We start from the raw sequence: 20,600 nt of genomic DNA on the forward strand, positions 1-20,600 counted from the left end.
CCCCCCCCCCCGGAACACCATTCCCTGTGTCTCACCTGATCAGCTCCTCTAGAGCCTTCAAAGCCCTTCTCCACAGGAGGCCTTTCTTGACACCCGGGTTGAGCCAGACAGTGCCTACCATGGTCCGTAGCCCTGGACAGTCCCGTGACAGTCCGCCCATCCACTGGCAGCTGTCTGTTATCCTCCTCTTCCTCCAGCGGATCTGTACTGTCCCTGTCTGTCCTTGGCACTGATTAAAGATGGGTGTTCACTGGGGACCTGCTTAACGTCGGCACTCTTCTAGGTCCTGGGAACAGCAGAGGAAGCAGAGCTCGTGGGGACCCCAGTGTGAATGGGGGCATCAGGGAACAGCAGCCTGGGCTTATTCTTATTAAACCCAGGTGTCAACCATCTCATCGAGGCAGGGGGTGCCCCAGCATGAGCCCTGCCTGGAGGTCAGTGTACCAGACACCAAGGCTCCATCCCAGATTGCCTGTCCCCCGCCCCCCTGCCAGGTGCAGACACCGTCCTCATCCTCGGCTCCTGGGACTGCCCCTGGACTCAGGCCAGGCGGGGCTCTGCGACTTCATGCCCAGCTGGGAGGGCACAGTGCCCACCGCCTGCCACCCGGCCTGAACCAGCTGGGGAGGTCAGAGGCTGCCATTCGCCTGAGCAGTAGATGGAGTTCAGGGGTGAATTGGACACCAGGTCTGCCCTCAGGTCTCTTTACCCTGAGGCCATGAGTCCCAGAGAGCAGGAGGGACAGTCACCCAGAGCTTTGGTCATTGGGAGCCTCAGGGAGCTGTGACGGATCCCAGCCAGGAGACAGCATCGCTCCAGCCGAGCTCTGGGTGCCTGGCATCCGCTTGTGACTCCCCTGCATTATTTTATGTTCTCCACGCAGCCGCCCCAGTGGGAGGAATTCATGGAGGAGACCACAGAGAAAGGGGACGTCCAGGTGGCCTGGGGTGGCAGAACAAAGCACCACGGCCTGGGGCCGATCAGTGGGCTCCGAGCTGGGTGTCCATGGTGGGGATGGTGGCTCCTGAGGCCCCTGTCCTCAGCTTGGCCTGGCTGGAGTCCCTCCATCACAGAAAGCCCTAACCTGGCCCCAAAGGTGCCTGGACCGGGTGGCCCCACCACACCTTGATGGAGTGTGTGGAATCTGCTGCTCCCTGGGGCCAGGCCAAGAGGAGCAGAAGCCCCGGGAGGGTCCTCTGGGTGCAGCAAGGACTCCGTACACAGGAGACTGCCCTCCCACGGGGCAGCCCCAGGCCAGTCTGGAGAGCTGACACCGGTTCCCTGATGCCCTTGCCGTGTGCACTCAATGGCCGGAGCCCAGCACCAGGGTGCCAGCTGCTGGACAGGGTCATCTTAGGTGGGGAAGAGGGAACAGCAGGGACAGGAAGCAGCCCCTGCCTTCACATGGGGCAGCGCTTGGGGGAGAAAAGTGCCAACTCAGCGGTGGCTTCCCCTCATCCCTGTTGCCACACTATTTGCTGGAAAATGTTGAGTCCTGAGGAAGCTCTCAGGAAGTGCCTCTGCAGCCCACGCAGCCGGCCACAGGGAGCTAGGCGTCTGGCTTCCATGCCACAAACCTACTCAGCAGTCCCACGGTGGGCGGGGCCTGGGAGCAGGAGACCTGAGCTCCAGGCTGGCGGTGGGGACGCAGCACCTACCTTAGCAGCTCTGTGCCTTGGTGCCCCCATTCTTATTACACCCTGATTTCCCAGGCTTGGTGCTGGGATCACCCCGTTTCCTGGGTGGGGGCAGGCAGGAGACACCCCCAGTCTTTTTATAAGGGTAAATAGACACGGGGCTAGCACCGTCAGTCACAGGGTTGTTCACTGCCAAAGTCGCACAGCTGGGAGGACGTGTGGGACATGTGTGCTACACCTGTCGGGGCCGGCCTGTGTCAGCCCCGGGGAGGGGACAGCTCGCCAAAATCTATTCAGGAAGTATATGTCTCCCGTGAGCACGGGGCACACACTCTGGAGCTGGCTAAGCCTTGGGGATATTTTCAGTTTAAAGTGACCTGGGTGGGGACAGCGGTAGGCACAGCATGCTATGGGGGCCTGCAGCATGAAGGGTGCAGAGAGCTTCCTGGAGCCAGGGGTGCCTGAGCTGTGCTTGAAGGACAAGGACCTGGCCAGGGACAGAAGGGCCTATCAGTCCCATGAGGCTGCTGGGAGCCCACTCTCCGTGAAGCGCTTGCATTTCTGCATCCTGGGGCAGAGTCCTTGATGGCTTTTCTCTCTCTCTCTCCCTCCCCCCCCCCTCATTTTTTGTGTTTGGTATCAGGGATTGAACCCAGGGGCACTTAACTACTGAGTCACATCCCCAGCCCTTTTCTTTATTTTTCAATTTTGAGACAGTTGCTTAGGGCCTTGTCAAGTTGCTGAGGCTGGCTTTGAACTTGTGATCCTCCTGCATCAGCCTCTGGAGTCACTGGGGATTACAAGTATGTACCTCCAGGCCCGGCCACCAGACTCTCTCTCTCTCTGTCTTTTTTTTTTTTTTAGTTACAAATGGACACAATATCTTTATTTCATTTATTTATTTTTTAATGTGGTACCGAGGATCAAATCCAGTGCCTCACATGTTCCAGGCAAGCGCTGTCCACTGAACTACAGTCCCATCCCCAGACTCCCTTTTTTAAGAGCGTTTGAGTAACCTTGGAAGAGACAGATCATTTCTTCCTTTTGGAAAAGGGTAGATTTCACCCCTCCCCCCCATTCTCTCACCTTGGAGGATATTGTTTCCCTCCAGGGCAAACGTCTGTCAAATTTGCTAGTCATTTTCTTGAAAGGATGGATCTTCCTAAGTTGAGGTTCCGCGGCGTATCCACTGTGTGCTCGGCATTCCCCTGGGCCCAGCTCGGCAGCACACTCAGGGCACATGACAGAAGAGAAGCGGCAGCAAACTTGAACTCCTTGCCACCTGCCCTGCTGTGAATAAGTCCTTTGTCTCTGACCCAGGAGTCTCGTGTGTGCCGGCTCCTGCCAACCTGTGACAGGCCGTGGCAGCCTGAAGTGGGGTCAAACCTCAGCCTCTTGACAGTTCTGGTCAAGGAAGAGGGAAGACAAGGGAAAAGCTCATAGAAAAAAAATTGATAAGAAGCTTCTGTTAGGGGAAGAGACCTTTTCAAGATGACTTGAATGTGAATGGAGATGAGGCAAAACTGGAGATTCTCCACCCATGTGGAACCGGATTGCACGGGCCACCTGGAGTGGGGAGTTCTGCTGTCCCACTGTGACAACCCAGATGGGAGGAGGGGAGGTCTGAGCTGGGGCAGGTGCAGGGATGAGAGGAAAAGCTACTGTTGGGAAAAGCTGGATGTAAAAGCAGCAGAACGTGGTGGGTGACTGGAAGGCAGGTCGGAGAGGACAGGTCCTAGGACCTGCAGTTCCCAACATGATGCTGTGGTGAAGGGCCTGGCCTCAGCTGAGGCTGGACATAGCTGCAGGCTTAAGAGGAAGCAGGTGACACCAGCTCTGTGTGTGTGTGGAGCGGGAGGTACATGCAGGACACTGAGCAGTAGTGGAGGCACAGACTTGGGGGCCACCAGCACCCCACCCCGGCTGAGCCTGGCATGGCCTCAGTCCCTCCCAAGGACCACAGAGGGAAGGAGTTCCACCCCTGGGAGGTCCTGGCCTGCCTGTGGTGAGCACCCAGGCCCATTTCCTGCCCCGCAGCTGGACTGGGGACCTAGGCCGCAGCCACATCAGCTGACTTAATTACTCCTCAGAGCTGAAATGGGGTAACCGGTTCTCCTGGGGACGATGAAAACACACAGGAAAAATGTGTCCCAGAACAGCTTTATAAAATGTAATGCACTGTTTCAAAAAGAACTAATAAACATGAAAAAAAGTACCAGACTTGAAAAGATGACCTAAGCCAGGATTCGAAGAACTCAGAAGTGAGAGAACAGATGTGTTAGCTAGCTCTCCACCACTGTAACCAGTGCCTGAGATAATCAACTTAGAAGAAGAAACGTTTACTTTGGCTCACAGTTTTGGAGGTTTCAGTTCATTGACTGATGGGCACAGGACATCATGGCAAGAGTGTGGTGGAGGAAGCCGGGGAGCTCCGTGGCCAGGTGGAAGAGAGAGAAAAATGAAGGGTTCCATTGTCCCTTCAAGGGCGTGCCCCCCCACAGTGACCTCAGATCCCCGTAGGTCTCACCTCTTAAATCCACCACCTCCTGAGAGGGCCCCTGGGGACCAAGCCTCTAACTCGTGGGCACATGGGGACACTCACAATTCAAGTGATAGCCGCACACCTATCAAAATGGCTAAAATCCAGGGCTGGGGATATAGCTCAGTTGGCCGAGTGCTTGCCTTACAGGCACAAAGACAAAGCCCTGGGTTCAATCCCCAGCACCGCAAAAAAAAAAAAAAAAAGAAAAAATAGATTTAAAAAGGCTAAAATCCAAACTGCCAAACGTTGGTGAGAAGGTGAAGCAAGAAAAGCCCCTGTGGTGGCTGGGAGAGCACAGAACAAGGCAGGTGCTTCCGAAGACGTTCCGTGTCTGCAAAGCTAAACGGCCTTATCACATGATCCTAAATTATGTCCCTATAATCAACACAACTAGATTTACAAGCTAGGTCCACACAAAGACCTACACTTGAATGTTTCTAGCAGTTTCATTTATCGCCACCGGAAACAACCAAGCTATCCTCCAACAGGCGAATTAGCAAATCAGGGTCTATCCACACAATAGGGTTCGGCAATGGGAAGAGCAACCAGTCATGAAGAAGACAGGGACGAAACCTACACACATGTGGCTGACGAAAGAAGTCCATTTGAAAAGACCATATGATCCAAATTCCATGACATTCTGGAAAGGGCAGAACTATAAGCTGTGAGATCAGTAGCTGCCCGTGGGGTGGGGGAAAGGAAGGAGATTCGCTGAAACCCAGGGGACTTTCAGGGCAGTGAAACTGTTCGTATGAAAACGTCATGGTGGGAACTTGTCATAGCGCCTTTATCAAAACAGAAGTTTATAGCCACCAGGAGTGAATTCTAATGTATACAAATCTCAAAATATCACTTCGGGAGGTCAGGAGACCCCAGAATGGATTGTAGTCTGCTACGAATAAATCTGACTATCGCCATCTATCCTAGCTGGTGACCTATGCTGGGCTCACAAAATCGGACTCTTCCAATAACTTAAGAAAACATCAAAGAAAGCACACAAACACACAGAAGTACCTTTTCACATATCCAGGGACGTCTCTCTGAACTTAGAGGTCTGTGGAAAGAAAGAGAGCCTCTGGAATTCTTTATTCTTACATAGGGGACACACAAGAGGAGGTTCCGTGGGACATGCCCTGGCAGAGTGGGAGTTCACAGATAAGAAAGGGCAGGTGGCTAAAAAAAGGGTGAAGGGGTGGGATTACAAAGGAACAGGTGAGTATAACTCAGCCCCACTGGGTGAGGCCTCATTATCCGAGCAGAGGTAAAGCCCAAGTTATTGCGGGGTGCAATCACTGTTCAGTATCTCTTGCTGTGGACTTAAGGGCATGTATTTCCAGAGCATCTCCTGACATCTGACTATAACAGGGGAAGGGGCTGACCTGAGGAATTTTGGAGGTGAACCTGAAGGAGAAGAGGCCATTACTCAGCAGGAGATTGCACATAAGCACTGTGCCCTAGTTGAAAAGGCTGTTCCCCAGGAGGGGGCCATTCTGACACTGCTACACATGTGCACTGAAATCAGACAGGTAAATGGGTGGCACATGGAGAGGGCATGCTTCCCTGGCTGAGTGGGAGTTCACAGATAAGAAAGGGCAGGCGACTAGAGTGGTCCACGTGGTGATGGAGTTGGAGACATCAGTAGGAACCATGTGCAGCTAATATAGGCCCACAGTCACCATGGACACTCACAGAGGCACACACATGCTTCCTGCTCAGCCAGCCTCCAGGTGACACCCACCCCAGGAGCAACATGCACATCTAGTACCCAGGTCTTAGTTTCTGAAAAGATTTCCAGTAAGAAGAACCAGGACTCTTTGGAGAAAAGGCTGATGCTAAGCCTGGAATCAGAAAATAGACAAGATAAGCCTAGAACATCTTGTTGCCACAGAAGGTAAGGAAGTCCTCAAACAGAAACGAGACGAGAGGCCTGTATGGATGGGGTGTGGCATGTTTAAAGGACAAAGTAGCCAACTGAAAGAGTGCCTGAAGACCAAAATTGGAATAATTTGAGCAAAAAGTATTGAGTTAGAATCCAAATGGAAAATGAGTCTCCCCATGGGCCTGTGCCTTGATTTGGAACTCTCAGCCGTAAGAAGGAAATTTCTGTTGTTTCTAAGTTACTCAGCTAAAGCATTTAGTTAGAGTACAATAATTTTTGTCCATAGACAGAAATCTAACAGAAATGGCTTAACACAGGGGGAAAGGCCCCTTTCCCCTGAGAGCCTAGGAACCACAGGAGGAGAAAGTCCAAGGTCTTGTGACTTGGGAAGTTGTTATCTGAGAAGTGAAATAGGGCTGCTTTTAGCAAGTGGTTAAGTATGTTTTCTTCCATAGGGGAACAAATAAAAAGAGAGAAGTAGGGCCCTGGTGGCAGTGGGCAGTTCTGGAAGACAGAGGGACCCACGTCTTAGCGCTGCATCTCTTTAAAAGCCCGCCAACCCTCAGGTTTGCTGTTGAGCATTGGCAACAAGTGCAGAGGGTTTTTTTCAACTGTTACCTGAAACCTCAGAGCCCACCCTGCCATTTTTGCTGCTCAGTGGGATTCTACCGGGTAGGCTAGACGTGGTGACCCTCATCCCTGCACAGGGTCAGGAGAAACAGGAGCCAGTGGCCTCTGCCCTGAAGGAGGTCATGCTCCCCACTGGGATGTCCCCTCCCTACCCTGCAGCTGGTGCAAGGACAGACCCTGATGTGGCTGTCAGAGGCTGGAGGAGATGGTACTTGTAAAGAGAGGGGAGGCAGGGAGGGAGGGAAGTTCAAGGACTGGCACTTGGGCACTTGAGATGCCGTTCAAGGGTCTGTGGGGATGAAGGGAAAAGCACCGGGCAGGAGGAACAGGAAGGAGCGAAGGCACAGGAGCCAGAAGTCCCAGGCCTGCAGGAGCAGAAATAGCAGAGCGGGGGAGGGGAGACAGGGCCCCACCAGGAGGACCAGGAGCATGGACCTCAAGGTCATGGCCAGGAATTCATACTCAGCTTCAGTTATAAATCTTTATTTTTTAAGACTCATCCAATGTTACAGAATAAAATACAAAAGCAATCAAAAATTATAATTTTTTTCCTAAAAATAATTTTGCATTCGGGGCTCACTTCCCTCTGCAATCAAATCATCCTGAAGACTTCACGAGGTTCCAGCTTCAACTTGCTCAGAACAAAGATCCTTTCACAGGCTCTGGCAGCCCCGGGGAACTGCTTGCTCCTGAAAACTAATGAGTAAAAAACCAAAAACCTCCTGGAGAGCAAATGTCCCTTTCTCGACACAGTCCGACCAGTCAGTATGCAGTTCCTTCAGTTTCATGGCTGTCCTTGCAGAGGACAGGGAATAAAGGTGCGGGAGGTCTTGTGACAGGAAGGCCTGGGGAGAGGCCCAGAGTGGCCCACCAGCACCCCGGGGCACGGCAGCGGCTCCCCTTCCGGCTCCACTCTTCAGTCTCTGGTTAGTCCAGTGTTCACATGGGAGCAGCATCCAGAGGGCAGCGCCTCAGTAGTAACCAAGGCACACCTTGTCCATGGACAGTTTTATGCTGTAAGAGACAGGAAAGGCATTCACTGAGCCAGCCAGACTGTCCCACGCGAGCAGGAGTTCTTCAAGACAGACTCCCAGCCACCCGCCAAGAAGGCAGCTGCTCTGCTCTGCACTGGCCAAGTCCCCACAAGGAAGCCAGGCAGCAGGTGAAGCCAGGCAGCGGGGGGAACCAGGCAGCGGGGGGAACCAGGCAGCGGGCGGCAGAAGCAAACTGGACACTTGCAGAAACAGACAGCAGTGTGCTCCCTGACACTCTCAGAATGTCACCATCACGGGCATTACCTGTCGATGGGATAAGCCTTTTCACAAAGGTTGGCCAGCACGTACAAATGCCTCAAAGCATACTCATACTAGAAGAAAACAGAAGAATCACGCATCACCGTCACCATGCAACAGACTCGTTGCCATTACAGAGACAGGCGTCTCAGCCAGGGGTTCCTGGCCTTTCCATCTGCAGAGACTTCACTCTTCCTGCTCCTCCAGGACCAGGGTGTGACAACATGCATCTTAGGGAGGGGTCAGAAGAGCCCAGCAGGGAGAACCCCATGTGGCTGAGGGGGCGGGGCGTTTGGCAGGGACAGCAACAGCGGGAGAAGTAGGCACTTGAAAGACACGCAGGGAGTGCCACCTGTGTCTTGGGGACTCCCTCACCCGCTGGACCATGAGTGCACCAGGGCCAAGACTCATGGCCAGGGAACTGGGCATCTCCGCCTGAGGGCCCTCAGCCAGGATGGAACCTTCCTCAAGGCAATGAACCCGAGGTGACAGCTAGCAAAACAAAGTGAATTTAGCTTCCAGGCGTCAGCTGCGGCGGCCCAGGCTCACCGTGGAGGAGTGCCAGTTGAAGCAGTGGGTGCGGAAGTGCGTCACGGCCTCCTGGTAGCAGCTGTGCTCCGTGAGCGGGGCTCTCTCGGACAGCAGCCTCTCCCCCACAGCCTCGGAGGTCGTCAGCAGAGACACGATCTTGCTCACGGTCTTCTGGATGATGTGCCTGGCCTGGGGGGACGCACAGCCCTTCAGTGGAGTCTGGCTCAGCACTGCCGGGTGCAGTTCCAGACCCCTCTCCACACCGCTCCAGCCAGCTTAGGCGTCCTGAAGGGGGCCAGTGTGTGGGGCTTGTGTGACCTCGCCTTCTGGGGCCTCCACTTTCGGGGAAGTGTTACTCCTGATACCAGAAGGGCTGCTTTCACCCAGAAGATCCAGGCCCTGTCCCAGAGCATCGGTCCCTGCTGGGCTGCAGAAAGGGATGAGCGGAACAGGCAGCAGGCTCTCTGGAGGGACAGGCAGCCCTCTGCCCAGCATGCCAGAGAGCACACAGCTGGAACGTGGGAACAATCCTGCCAGTTCCAAACCAACTGACGAGCTACTAAGACAGATGCAGGGAAGTCAAGGAGAGCTCAGGGCTGTGGGAAGCACTTCAGGCTGCGGCCACGAGGATCGCGACAACAGGAGCAGAAGCACTTTGTGTTGGGTTTAAAACTACACATATGTGATTAGCTAACAACTCAATACGCAGCAAGACAGAACTGGCCTCTAAGAAACAACACATAAAAGGGGGCCACCACACGCCCTGGCTTCTTGGCAGGACAGGGGAATAGGCACCCAACCCTTGGCACCTGACCACCAAAGAGGTCAAGGTCAGTTTCCTAGAAGGGAAAGAAGACGCCCCTCCTCTGCTGCACCTGGAGCACAGAGGTCGGTCCCTTTCACACACACTCTTATGTGGCCAGAGGTGGTGGCCTGAGGTCTCTCAGCTGGCTCTGAGCCGTCCTGGGGACAGGTGGGGACAGGGGCCTCGGTGGCCCAAGCCACCCACCTGGGCTGGGAGCGGGGCTGCAAAGGATCCCTGGGTGCTACTCACATCCTGGTGCTGCTGGATCTGCTTGAGGAGACCCCGCGACTCCTGCCCGTCATTGGTCTGCATCAGTTTCCTTTTCAGGATGGCCAGGGTTACCTCCGGGCTGGGAGTGAGGTCAAGGCGTGTGACTGGAGGCAGAGAGATAGGGGAACTGGCTTTGTGCTTCATGCCCTGAAACTGCATCACTTTCATGGCAGAGATGGACTGGAGAGAGAGAGAGAGAGAGAGAGAGAGAATGTCCCAGTAAGCAGACGGATGGTCCCTGCTTAGGAGGCGCACAGTTGGCTCCCACAGTTTTGGGGCCACTGAAGGGCCCTGAGTGTAGACTGAAGACGAGGCCAGCCCCCGCAGAGGAGCGGGGAGGCCCACTCACTTTGTTTCCGTACTGCATGACGTGGCTGGTGTTGGTGTGGGACTTCACCAGCTGGTACTGCTTGTGGAGGGTCTCCTTGGTCAGATCCTCCTGCAGAAAGGAGAACGTGAAGGTCCTCCCAGGGCCAGAGCCTGACCGTTCAACCCAGGGGCTGCCGGCCCCCACCAGAGCTCACCACATCCGAGTCTTCCATCCAGTTGACACTGTACCAGTCACCCAGGTAGGTGTTCCTCTTCTCGTCGTAGTAGCAGGCGTAGGAGGACTCCTTGGGGTTGGCGGCGGTAGTTGCGTAAACTACAAGGAATCAGAGGCACCTTTGAGTTGCATTTCCTTCCTCCCGGAGGGCCACACTTAAAGCTGGAGTCTCCCACTTCCCCTGCCACCTGCTTCGACCCAGGACTGGTGGCCGGCCCTGTCCACTCAGATGTGTTTACTAGCATTTAGTGGGCGGTGCTGGGGATCAAACCTAGGACCTCACAATGGTAGGCAAGTGCTCTACCACGGAGCCACACTCCCAGCCCAGTCCCCTCAGTTGAATAATCTAAACACAGAAGAAAGGAGAGCCACTTAACAGCAACACAGTGAGCACGCTGAGTACCCCGAGCACTCCTGCCGTCCTGCAAGAGCACGCTAACAAAGCCTAAGGGCTCACGTAACCTAAGAATATGGGACTAATCTGTTACTAAGAGTTACTAAAAAAAAAAATTCAGAAGGGGCCTTGGGGGGTAGCTCAGTGGTAGAGCATTGGTCTATCATATACAAGGACCTGGATCCCATCATGAGCATAGGAAAAATAATTAACTTAAATTGAATTTAAAAAGAAAAGGAGGCACTCAGCTGGACAGACCTCCTCAATAGTTACCACTTAGTCTCTGTCCACTTGGGCTCAGAACAGTGCTGGGCACATGACTGATTCAAAGCATGAGTCTCCCAACACAGGCCCTAGCTAGATCCCCACTTTGCAGATGAGGATACCTGAGGACCAAAGAGGATAAGTCACCTGCCCGAGGACCCGCACGAGGCCAAAGCCCATGGCTGATCCAAAGCCCACTGGTTTTGGACTCAGGTAGTTTTGCTAGAACCTGGGAGTGCCCCGTGAGGCTTGCAGATTCTTTATTCCCTAATAATCCTCAGGGAGAAGAGGAAGTGAGAGCTGCCGGCCTGGACGCCCCCACGTCTGCACACCAGGCTGCCCAGGTGGCCCCTCCTGTGTAGAGCACGTAGTTCCACCGGCTGAGTGTCCTGCCCAGCAGCCCTGCTCTCCACCTACCGTTGATGTTATTGGGCAGGTGGTTCATCATGGAGCCAGACTCACAGGCTTCGATGTAGAACACCATCTGCAGGCAGACAAGACGTTTGCCACTCAGCCCCGTGAGTGCCACTGGGGTTCTGCTGCCCCCAGCCCCACCCACCACGTGTTCACGTGAGTCTTTCACTTTGGCCTTTGGAGACATGAGTGCTACAGGAGGCTGCTGCAGAGCCCCCAAAGCCATCCGACAGGGGTCAGTGCACACATTGCTAATACACTGAAATGATCAACTAGTTAACGTACAGCAGGGGAGGAGGAGCCGTGTGATGCTAGGGAAAGCAGTGTCACCATGACACGGGGAGCAGCTTCAAAGAGCAGAACCATGAGGCACGCTGTCTTTCTGTCACCGTCACATGCGCCCTGCCCTCCTGTGAGGATGGCCTTAGGCCTGAGCATAAGCAACTCCATTTTTAAAACTCCAGTTTGAAACCTGCAGTCTCTCCAGGCACACCTAATGCAGCCCTCAGTATGGCCCTCAGGCACAAACAAGCCACCTCCCCAACCCTGATAAACTCAGAGTGAAGCCCCTGGCAGGCTGTCCTCCGATATCTGGTGGCAGCTGATAAGGACTGAAAGGGGGATCAAGAGCCCCCAAATTTAATATAAATAATAACACAAATGAACAGACATCCAGCCAGCGGATACTGATGCCCTCACCCTGAGAGAAGGAGGAGCACCTGGGCTGACATCCCAACCCTTTTCATCATTTGCTGATCCTCTGCCTCTTCCTCACCACTCTGCAACTCTACAGCCACATCTTGACCCTGGTGAGAGCCACAGCTTCTCCCTACGACCCGTCAGCTCCACCCCAGGAGAAGCTTGCCTTGGTTCCTGATCTGTGATCACCGCGGTCTTAGTGAGTGTGCATCTGCTGGACTTGCGGCCTAAGGCTTGAGACTTTTGATCTGACACTTGAACTTAGCATGCAAAAGGAATGTCTGTCATGAGCCTGTCATGATTAAGTGTGTCTGCAGTGCTTACAATTAAACCAGAATTGTTTGTTGTGAATTGATTATGTCTACTGCAGTGCCTAGCACTAAGGATTGTCATTTTCTTGATTAAGAACCTACAGAGTGAAATTGTACTGAGTGATTTGAGTGAATAAAGCTTTGAGTTGGGCAGAAGTGCGTGGACATTCTTTATTTCTCCCCCTGGACTGCATAAGTCGCACCTTTTGCCCATCGCAGCACCTCCATGTTTCTAAAAGGTACCAGAGAGGCAAGAGGGCCAGGGTGGAAATAAGATGGTGGTATGTTCCTCTCCAACAGTTCAACCCTGGGGACAGCTATCCTCAAAGTGTGGTCCCCAGACCTGCAGCAGCAGCTCCTGGAAACTGAGAAAGTCACCTTTCTCAGCCTCCATATCGCATTGGCCAGACCTGGGGTGAGGCCCTGCTCGAGGTCCTCGGCGCTCCCTAGCGGTTCTGATGGAAGAGCTACCGCCCTAGGCTCACTGAGGCTCCTCCTGGGCAATCCGTGGTCCATCCAATCAAAGGAGGAAACCCTTTCCAGAAACACAGCCACCCAGTCATAGGACCAGTCATGCCACGGTGGCCTCTGCTAACCCTGCCTTCCTCCCCCTAGGCCACCCGGGGCTGACGTCACCTTTTGGTACATTTTGTGTTCGTGCATGTAATGGATGGTCTCATTCAGGTCCTTCACGTGAAGCTGCAAGATAAGAACACTGACGTCAGGCAGGCACCAGAGAGGCCCCTGCTGGGAGCCCACCAACAGAGACTTTACCAATCCTCTCCTTTTACCCTCATGTAACCGCAGGGAACAGTCAGACCCTCCAAGGTGACCTCGGCTGTGTTCATGACGTGTTTAAACGGGAAGAGATCACGCTTCCCCGCTCGGGGGTTTGTCCTGGCTGTCAGGGACTTTGCTCTTCCACGTCTAGTGTGACACTCTCATCCTGAGACGGTCACAGATGCTGGGAGAGGACTGTGGGCAAAGCCAGATGGGAGCGGCGTCCCTGGACAGACCTCAAGCTGCCAAGCTTGTCCCCAAGGCCAGCTGCCACAGGACTTAAGCAGCCTGAGAGGGCTTCAGGAAACAGGCCACAGGCCGAGTCTTGACACCCAGGCTTTGTTTTTTATTTTCCAAGTTTGTCTTTAAAAGGTCAAGGACCAGTGCTGGCGGAAAGGGCGGCTCAGAGGTACAGCGCTTCCCAGCACACACGAGGCCCCGGGTTCCATGACAGCACCGTGATCAGAAGGAAAGCAAAACCGAAAAACCTCCCAGGATCAAATGAGAAGAAAAACTCACGTCATCGTTAGGAAAAACCAGGATTCCAGTAGCTCCGTGGTCAGTGAAGTAAACGAACACGTGATCCTGGGGGCCGCTGCGAGGAAGAGTGGCCAGTGAGAGCCCGAGGGCGACGGGCTCCTGTTTCTATTTTAAATTCCATTTCTCTGAACAGTCAAAAAGCTAAGAAGCTCGAGGATGAGGGCTGCCCAACAGGGCGAGGAGGAGCCGAGGCCCGCGGGTGACCGCCCCCTCTGCTTCCAGGGCCCTGTCCTGGTGCCACGCTCTGCACCACAGCTGGAAAGGCAGAGGGACCTCTGCTGGGCAGCCAACCAGGTGGGACCTGCAGAGTGGGCTCCTTGGGAGTCCTGCAGCCTCCCCTCCAGGCCCCTCGGACCCACCTGCCCACCCTTGGCAGGGTTCTAGCTGGGAGGGCAATGTTCAGGCGGCAGAGACCCAGAGGCACACTCGGAGCCAACTCAGCTCCCCAGGAGGGTCCCCCCCCTCTAACTCGCCTCTGGTTGGATTATCTGTGCCCAGGCCTCCATTCCCTTCTGATCTGCTGCCAAAGTCTCCGACATCTCTTGAAATTGTGGCTCTGGGAACACTAAGCACCAGATATCTCCAGCCACCATCAGCGGGGCAAGTGCTGGGGTTAGTTCCCTAATGCCAGCGTTTGCCCTCCCTATGCGGGGACCTATGGCCAGAGGCTGGAGGCAGGCGGGGCCCGGCAACCCAAGGGGCCTTCAGGGACTCCCCCGGGTGACCAGCACCACAACCCACAGACAACACAACAGTGGGTCTAAGTGACAGGGACCATTTCTCCAGAGTAGTGAGGGACCAGGGATCACAGGGTTCCTGAGCACAGAAATGGGCCATCCAGAGAAGCCACTGAAAGTCACCCCTGAGCCGTGGTCCTAGGAGAGGACAAAGCTCCCCTCTGAAGCCTCTCACAACAGAACAGGGGCGAAGCGCGCCTGGCTGAGCCCCGGTGCTGGGCGCCAGCTCTCGAGAGAGGAGTGAGACCCACAGACGGACGTACCTCTTCAGGACCTTTCCAGAGCCTTTGCCCTTCACTGCTTCAGCGTCACCTCTCAACACAGCCAGGAAGTTTTGTGGGGTGACGTCCTACGAGGAATCAGGAGTCAGTCAGAAGCAGCTACCAGTCCCGACCAGACAGCTGGACAAGAGCCCAGCCATGGTTACACAGGCAAGGGCTCAGAGCTAACCCTCCAGAACCAGGAAGGCCCCAGGCAAGGGCAGTGTTGGGCCCGGGGCATCCCAGGGCCAAGCACACCTCAGTTTCCGCTGGGCAGGCCTGGCTCCTTCCTGACCACCGTAATGTGTGCACAGAAATGCAAAGATGATGACAGGGACCAGAGCAGAGGAAGAGAACATACTCCAGGGACACACACAGAGACAGAGACAGCAGTGACCATCCCGCCCCCTGCATCCAGCTGGCTACCCAAGAGGCTGAGTCCCAGAGGGGGACGGAGTCCTTAGAGGGCAGTCTGTGAAACTGATACTGAATCATTAAATGCAATACAAAAAAGTACACAGGAAGAAACAATCACCCTAATCCTGACACCCAGATTCCAAACGTTCCCTTCTATAACCATGTAGAAAGAAACAGTTTCACCAAAATGGAATCAACTCTGTTATATGTATGATATTAAACTGAATTATATTTGAATGTAAAAGAAAAAAAATGAAACTGAAAGAAATACTAGACTTGAGACAAATGTTTATCACAAAGAAAAATCTCCTAAGAGATCACTCTGAAGATACGAAAGAGGTGACAAAAACCAGACTGAAGTCACTATGGTGTTTTAAACGTGTCAATTTATACACTCTCCATCAAGTGGGTGAAATATAAAAACGTTTAGAAGTGATGTACTATAATATCAACAAAAACCTACCCTCGGGAAAATCCTGAGATACCGTGCACTAGGCCCAGGGCTGAGAACACTGATTTTCATAAAAGAGCACAGATAATCCAAGATCAGATTAATGGTAATACCTGAAGAAAATCAGGTTATCACTAAAGAAATGTATTACCAGACTTAAAGTATGCACAGACCTGAAACCAAATAATGGTATATTGCAATTTATTAGACACGATGTTCTTTTGTTCATTTTTTCTGTTTTCTTTTAAAACTCTCATAATTGAGCCAGGTGTGGGAGCATACACCCAAGCCCAAGCCACATGTGGGACTGAGGCAGGAAGATCACCTGAGCCCAGGAGTTCAAGGTCAGCCTGGGCAACACAGTGAGACCCAGTCTCAAGAAAACAAAATAAAATAGCTCAGTGGTAAGCACTTGTCTAGTATGAGAGAAGCCCTGGGTCCACCCAGCACTCGTGTGCATGTGCAATCTCTCTTTCTCTCTCTCTCTCTCTCTCTCTCTCTCTCTCTCTCTCTCTCTCTCTCTCTCTCTCTCTCTCTCTCTCATGATTTACCCCTCAAACACTAATCCTAACAGAAACATGAAACACGGACAAGAAATCAGTCTAGCAAGGTTCTGATTCTAGAAATACAACAAATAATGAAAAATCATCAAGGAAATGAAACAAAATCCACCGTCCCCACCCAAAGTCCCTGAGTGCCCTCACCTCCCCAGTGTAGTCCTTGGGGACTCCCTTGTACACGTCCGTGCCGTTGGGCCTGTTGATCACGATACCTGGGGTGGGGTTCCTGCAATCAGAGGACGTGACAGAAACAAAACGTGACTGTCTCTGAAATCTCTCTTCAACGTCTACCCCATTGCGTAAAGAAACAGTAAACCACTACGTTTGTCTGAGACATCTCTCCGCTGCCTGGGTGGTCCCCAGGCTGTTGGTGGCTTGGGTGGGTGGAGACCTCAGGTGGCACCATCCAGGAGCTCCTGGCAGCAGCAGTGGGAGACAGAGCTCTAAAACTTAGGCCAGGGCCAGCGCCCACCTCCTGCTGGGTACCACACAGCACCTTGGGACCAGGGCTCACCAGGGCTCCCTCAGACAGAGGACAGAAAGAGGACTCGGAAGCCAGCCTCGGAGTGATTCGGTGATCCCTGTGATGGCCACAGAGGGCAGCACCCCTCAGGACCACTGCAGGGTGACCGGGGAGGGGAGGACTGTCAAGCTCAGTGCCCACCTTGCTTGTCCTTGTCCCTCAGGAAACTAAGGGCAATGAGTCACAAAGGTGCAGAGTGGGCCGTGGGGGGCCGATGCCCGGACCAGCGTCTTCCAGGAACAGGCAGACCTGGGGCCCCACAGGGCAGCTCTCCAGGGTGAGAGGGAATCTAGCTTTAGCCTCTCAGGGGCCGCCGCCTTCCACTTCCCCACCCTGCCTGGGCCGAGATGCGCGGGGATCTGGACAGAGCCCTCAGCCTTCCACCGCTGTGACGGGCTGCGGCCCGCGCTCTGGGAGCCCTGGAGCAGGAGCGGTGCTGGTCTCAGGCCTTGGCCCGCGCCCCCCATTCCCAGTGCTCCCCACTTACTCCTCGTTGTTGGCGATGTCGTCGTACATCATCACGATGATCTGCTCGTCGGGAATCCCGTTGCGGTGGATGATCTGGTAGGCGTGGCACGCATCGGCCTGCAAGGAGAGACTCGATCACCCTCGGCCTGGGAGGGGGCCCCTGGGCTCCTAGAGCCACCCACGTGCCACCTCCTGGAAGGCGGGCTGCACACGGCCGCCTGCTGGTCGGTGTTGAAATCATTGCTTTCTAAAACGTACATTTCTGGGGCTGGGGCTGGGGCTCAGCGGTGGAGCACTTGCCTAGCACACGTGAGGCCCTGGGCTCCATCCTCGGCTCCACATAAAAATGAATAAGTAAAATAAAGGTACTGTGTCCATCTATAGCCCAAAACATTTCACCTTGATTTTAAAAGATTCCCACCCACCCAAACTCTCCGGATTCTGGCCTGGGTGGAAGCCAGCCCTCGTGCGGGCCACACACACACACACACACACACACACACACACACAGCTACGGGCACGAGGGCCTTGCAGGCCACACAGAGCCTCCTGAAAACAGGGATTTAGCTCTCCAAAATGAAACGGCTCCGAGTGACCGGCAGACAGGCTGACAGCTCAGGGGCCGGCGGTTGTCACACAGGCCTCTTCCGACCTGAGGACTTCACCTGCCACAGCCTCTGTTCAGAGAACTGGGTGAAGACAGGAGCTCGGCCGGGAACTGGAACTGGAAATAGGCAGAACGCAGCGATGACTCCGAAGCCGACACCTCCAGGGCCACAGAAGGCTTCCTGAGCGCCAGTCCCACCACGCTGGGGGACACACAGCTTCCTTACTGCAAATGGCACACGCCAGCCTGCACGACGTGGAGACCACCCGAAGGCAGAAGGGAAAACCTGCCTAGCTCTCTGCTTATGGCTAAGTATGTCCTTCCTGGGAGCAGAGGTGTCCGGCTCTGCCTCCCTGGGAGGACCTGGGCCCCTGCACGGCCTGTTCCCAACCGCACCGGCTCTCAGTGAAGATAAAGCTTGCCACTGGTGCGGCAGTGCACACCTGTAAACACAGAGGCTCGGGAGGCTCAGGCAGGAGGATCACGAGTTCAAAGGCAGCCTCCACAACCCAGCAAGGCCCTCAGCAACTCAGTGAGACCCTGTCTCCAAATAAAATATGAAAAAGGGCTGGGGAGGTGGCTCAGTGGTAAAGCACCCTTGGGTTGAATCGGGTGAGACCCACTTCAGACTCTCACCTCCAAAAGTAAATAAATAAAAATAAGCTGGCCAAACACTAAGCCTGGTGTCGGGCCTGCAGAGGCCCAGCACAGATACACTCATTTCATGGCAAAGATGGTGCTCGCGGCCCAGTTGCTGAATGCTGAACGGGCAGGCTCCGGGCCTGGCACACGGGCTGTTAGATGAATGGACGGCTGAGGAAATGCAGTAACAGACACTTCCGCTGGCTCTTCCACCATCCAGCCCTGTGCTGGAGCTTCCCACGCATTATCTCATTTAGTCCTCACAGTGACCCCAGGTGATGGAGATCACACCCCACTTCACCAATGGGGAAAGAGCAACCTGGCAAGGGGAGGTGACCTGCCCAAGTCACACTCAGCTCATGGCAAAAGACCCCGGGCATTCTGACTGCAGAGCTTGACGGTGCCTCAGACAGAGGCAACAGGGAAACCAGTAAAACTACAGAGGTCCAAGGAGAAAGAGTGGGGGCAGAAAGTCTGAACAGAGACCACTGAGTCACCACCTAATGCCTCATACGCAGTCATGGGTCACCTGACAACGGGGACTTGCTTTGAGAAATGTGTCATCAGCTGATGCTGTTGTGCAAACATCGAATATTTTCCAACCAGCTGGTTACCCTGTCACTAGGCCATCGGATCTTAGGAGACCATGGTCGTACATGAAGTCTGCTGTTGGCCAAAACGTCATCGTGCATCACACACACACAAACCGCAACGTGCCTGAGTCCCCTGCCTCTGGAGTAATGAGGACCTTCCTGCACCAACTGGCAGGTAGAACAACGTCCCCCAAAGACGTGCACCTCCCCTGCCCAGAGCCGTGAGTGTGGCACAGACCACGCCAAGGGGGAACCGACCCAGCACGGTTTTAAGGTGCCAATCAGCTGCACCCAAACACAGAGGTCTTCCCGATTGATCCGTGGCCCAAGTTAGTCACAAGGCCTCTGTGGAGAGTGGGGCAGGGGTCTGTCTCTGAGTGACACAACAAGGACTCCCTGGAGGCTTGCTGACTTGAGGAGGGAAGAAGGGGCCCGTTCTGCGAGGAGGCAGACAGCCTCTAAACACTGGGAAAGGTGAGAGAACGGAGCCTCCTCTAGAGCCTCCTCCAGAGCCACTGAGGAACATCGATTAACCCGGTGAGTCCCACTTCAGACTCCACCTCCAGAAGTGTAAGACCAACGTCTGTGGCCGTCGGTTACATCAGCAATAGGAAGCCAACACAGCTGTGGCAGAAGTTGGGTGACTGACACCCCACTCTGAAAACACCCTGGTGCTGTCCATCAGGCTGACGCACGCGCCCTCTGACCCGGCCACTCTGCCGCAGCTGTAGCTACTGAAGCTCACACCCGCGGTGCTTCACGGCATCACCCAAAGAGCAAAACCCAGGAGCAGCCCAGGGCATCAACAGCTGGAAAGAGAAACTGCCTTTTGACTGCATGTGGGTGAAAGAATTCCCCACGCAAAGACACTTCGCCGGGAGAATTCCAATTTTATTGCAAAAAGCAGTGTGCTTATATAGAACTAAGCGGGAGATGGCAGGGCTTAGATAAATGGCAGGCCACCCGTTTATTGGCAAGTTCTTCCAGATATCAGCTCCGGAGCCCAGGAATGAGTTCTCATTGGGGCTAAGGTTCCCCGCCAGCGAGGTTTGAAATTGGCGCCGGCGGGAGAGTTCACACGGGCGGGAACTTTTCGAGCCACTGCAGAAAAGAAGAAGGTAGGAAGAAGAGGTGCTTAGGCACCATGTTGGGGTTTTTTTTTTCTCTGGGGTATGGCTGCCATTTACACTTTTCCCAACAGTGGGAAACCTGCAGATGAATGAAGTGCAACCCAGGCTTCAAAACAGAGGAATCTTGGGGCCACAATGGGAAAAAGAACACGAGGGAGAAAAACACCTTTCACTATGACCACACTTTTATAAAGGTCAAAACCAGCTAGTGCAGACATCATGTCGTTTACAATTAAATACACGTATAAAGCAAAACAAAGGAGATGGACAAAAGGTTCAAGAGCCTGATCCCCAGGGAAGAGGGAGGGGGTTCATCAGACACAGACAGTTCTAGCGGTTTTCTTTTCCTTTAGCTGGTGCTAGGAACACAGGTATTCATCTCATTGTTGTTCTGTAAATTGTCCACTTGTGTTATAGACACATTATGTAATTTGCTATTTCATAAAAAAAAAAAATCAAATAACTATTATGTCAGATACAACCTACCCCTAAATGAAATGTGAGCCGATTTACCCACCCCTATGACAAGTCCCCTATGTTTATTCCTCCTGTCAGCGGTCAAAAGGCAGATTCAACCAAAACTCAACAGGAATAAATTTAACTTGAACTTCTGAACCTCCTGCCTCAGTCTCCCAAGTTGGTGGGATCACAGATGTGTGCTACTGCACCCGACTTGGAAT

The 20,600-nt window shown here is 53.9% G+C and overlaps 1 protein-coding gene across 2 annotated transcripts in view; it reads right to left on the reverse strand.

Moving 5' to 3' along the window:
* Positions 1-7,155: 7,155 nt before the first annotated feature.
* Positions 7,156-20,600, reverse strand: part of Lgmn (legumain) — a 39,134-nt gene continuing 25,689 nt past the window's right edge. For both annotated transcript variants that reach the window (XM_048799222.1, XM_015494927.2), the window contains 12 exons: positions 16,968-17,065; positions 16,102-16,183; positions 14,533-14,618; positions 13,512-13,587; positions 12,849-12,911; positions 11,206-11,272; positions 10,111-10,229; positions 9,936-10,025; positions 9,566-9,766; positions 8,530-8,700; positions 7,987-8,054; positions 7,156-7,702 (listed from right to left, as the gene is read on the reverse strand). In XM_048799222.1, coding sequence (XP_048655179.1) covers positions 7,660-7,702; positions 7,987-8,054; positions 8,530-8,700; positions 9,566-9,766; positions 9,936-10,025; positions 10,111-10,229; positions 11,206-11,272; positions 12,849-12,911; positions 13,512-13,587; positions 14,533-14,618; positions 16,102-16,183; positions 16,968-17,065 — 1,164 coding nt within the window. In that variant the 3' untranslated portion in view covers positions 7,156-7,659. The remainder of the gene's footprint in view (positions 7,703-7,986; positions 8,055-8,529; positions 8,701-9,565; positions 9,767-9,935; positions 10,026-10,110; positions 10,230-11,205; positions 11,273-12,848; positions 12,912-13,511; positions 13,588-14,532; positions 14,619-16,101; positions 16,184-16,967; positions 17,066-20,600) is intronic.

The sequence above is a fragment of the Marmota marmota genome, unplaced genomic scaffold (assembly GCF_001458135.2).
Source record: "Marmota marmota marmota unplaced genomic scaffold, marMar, whole genome shotgun sequence".
Classification (NCBI taxonomy): Eukaryota; Metazoa; Chordata; class Mammalia; order Rodentia; family Sciuridae; genus Marmota; species Marmota marmota.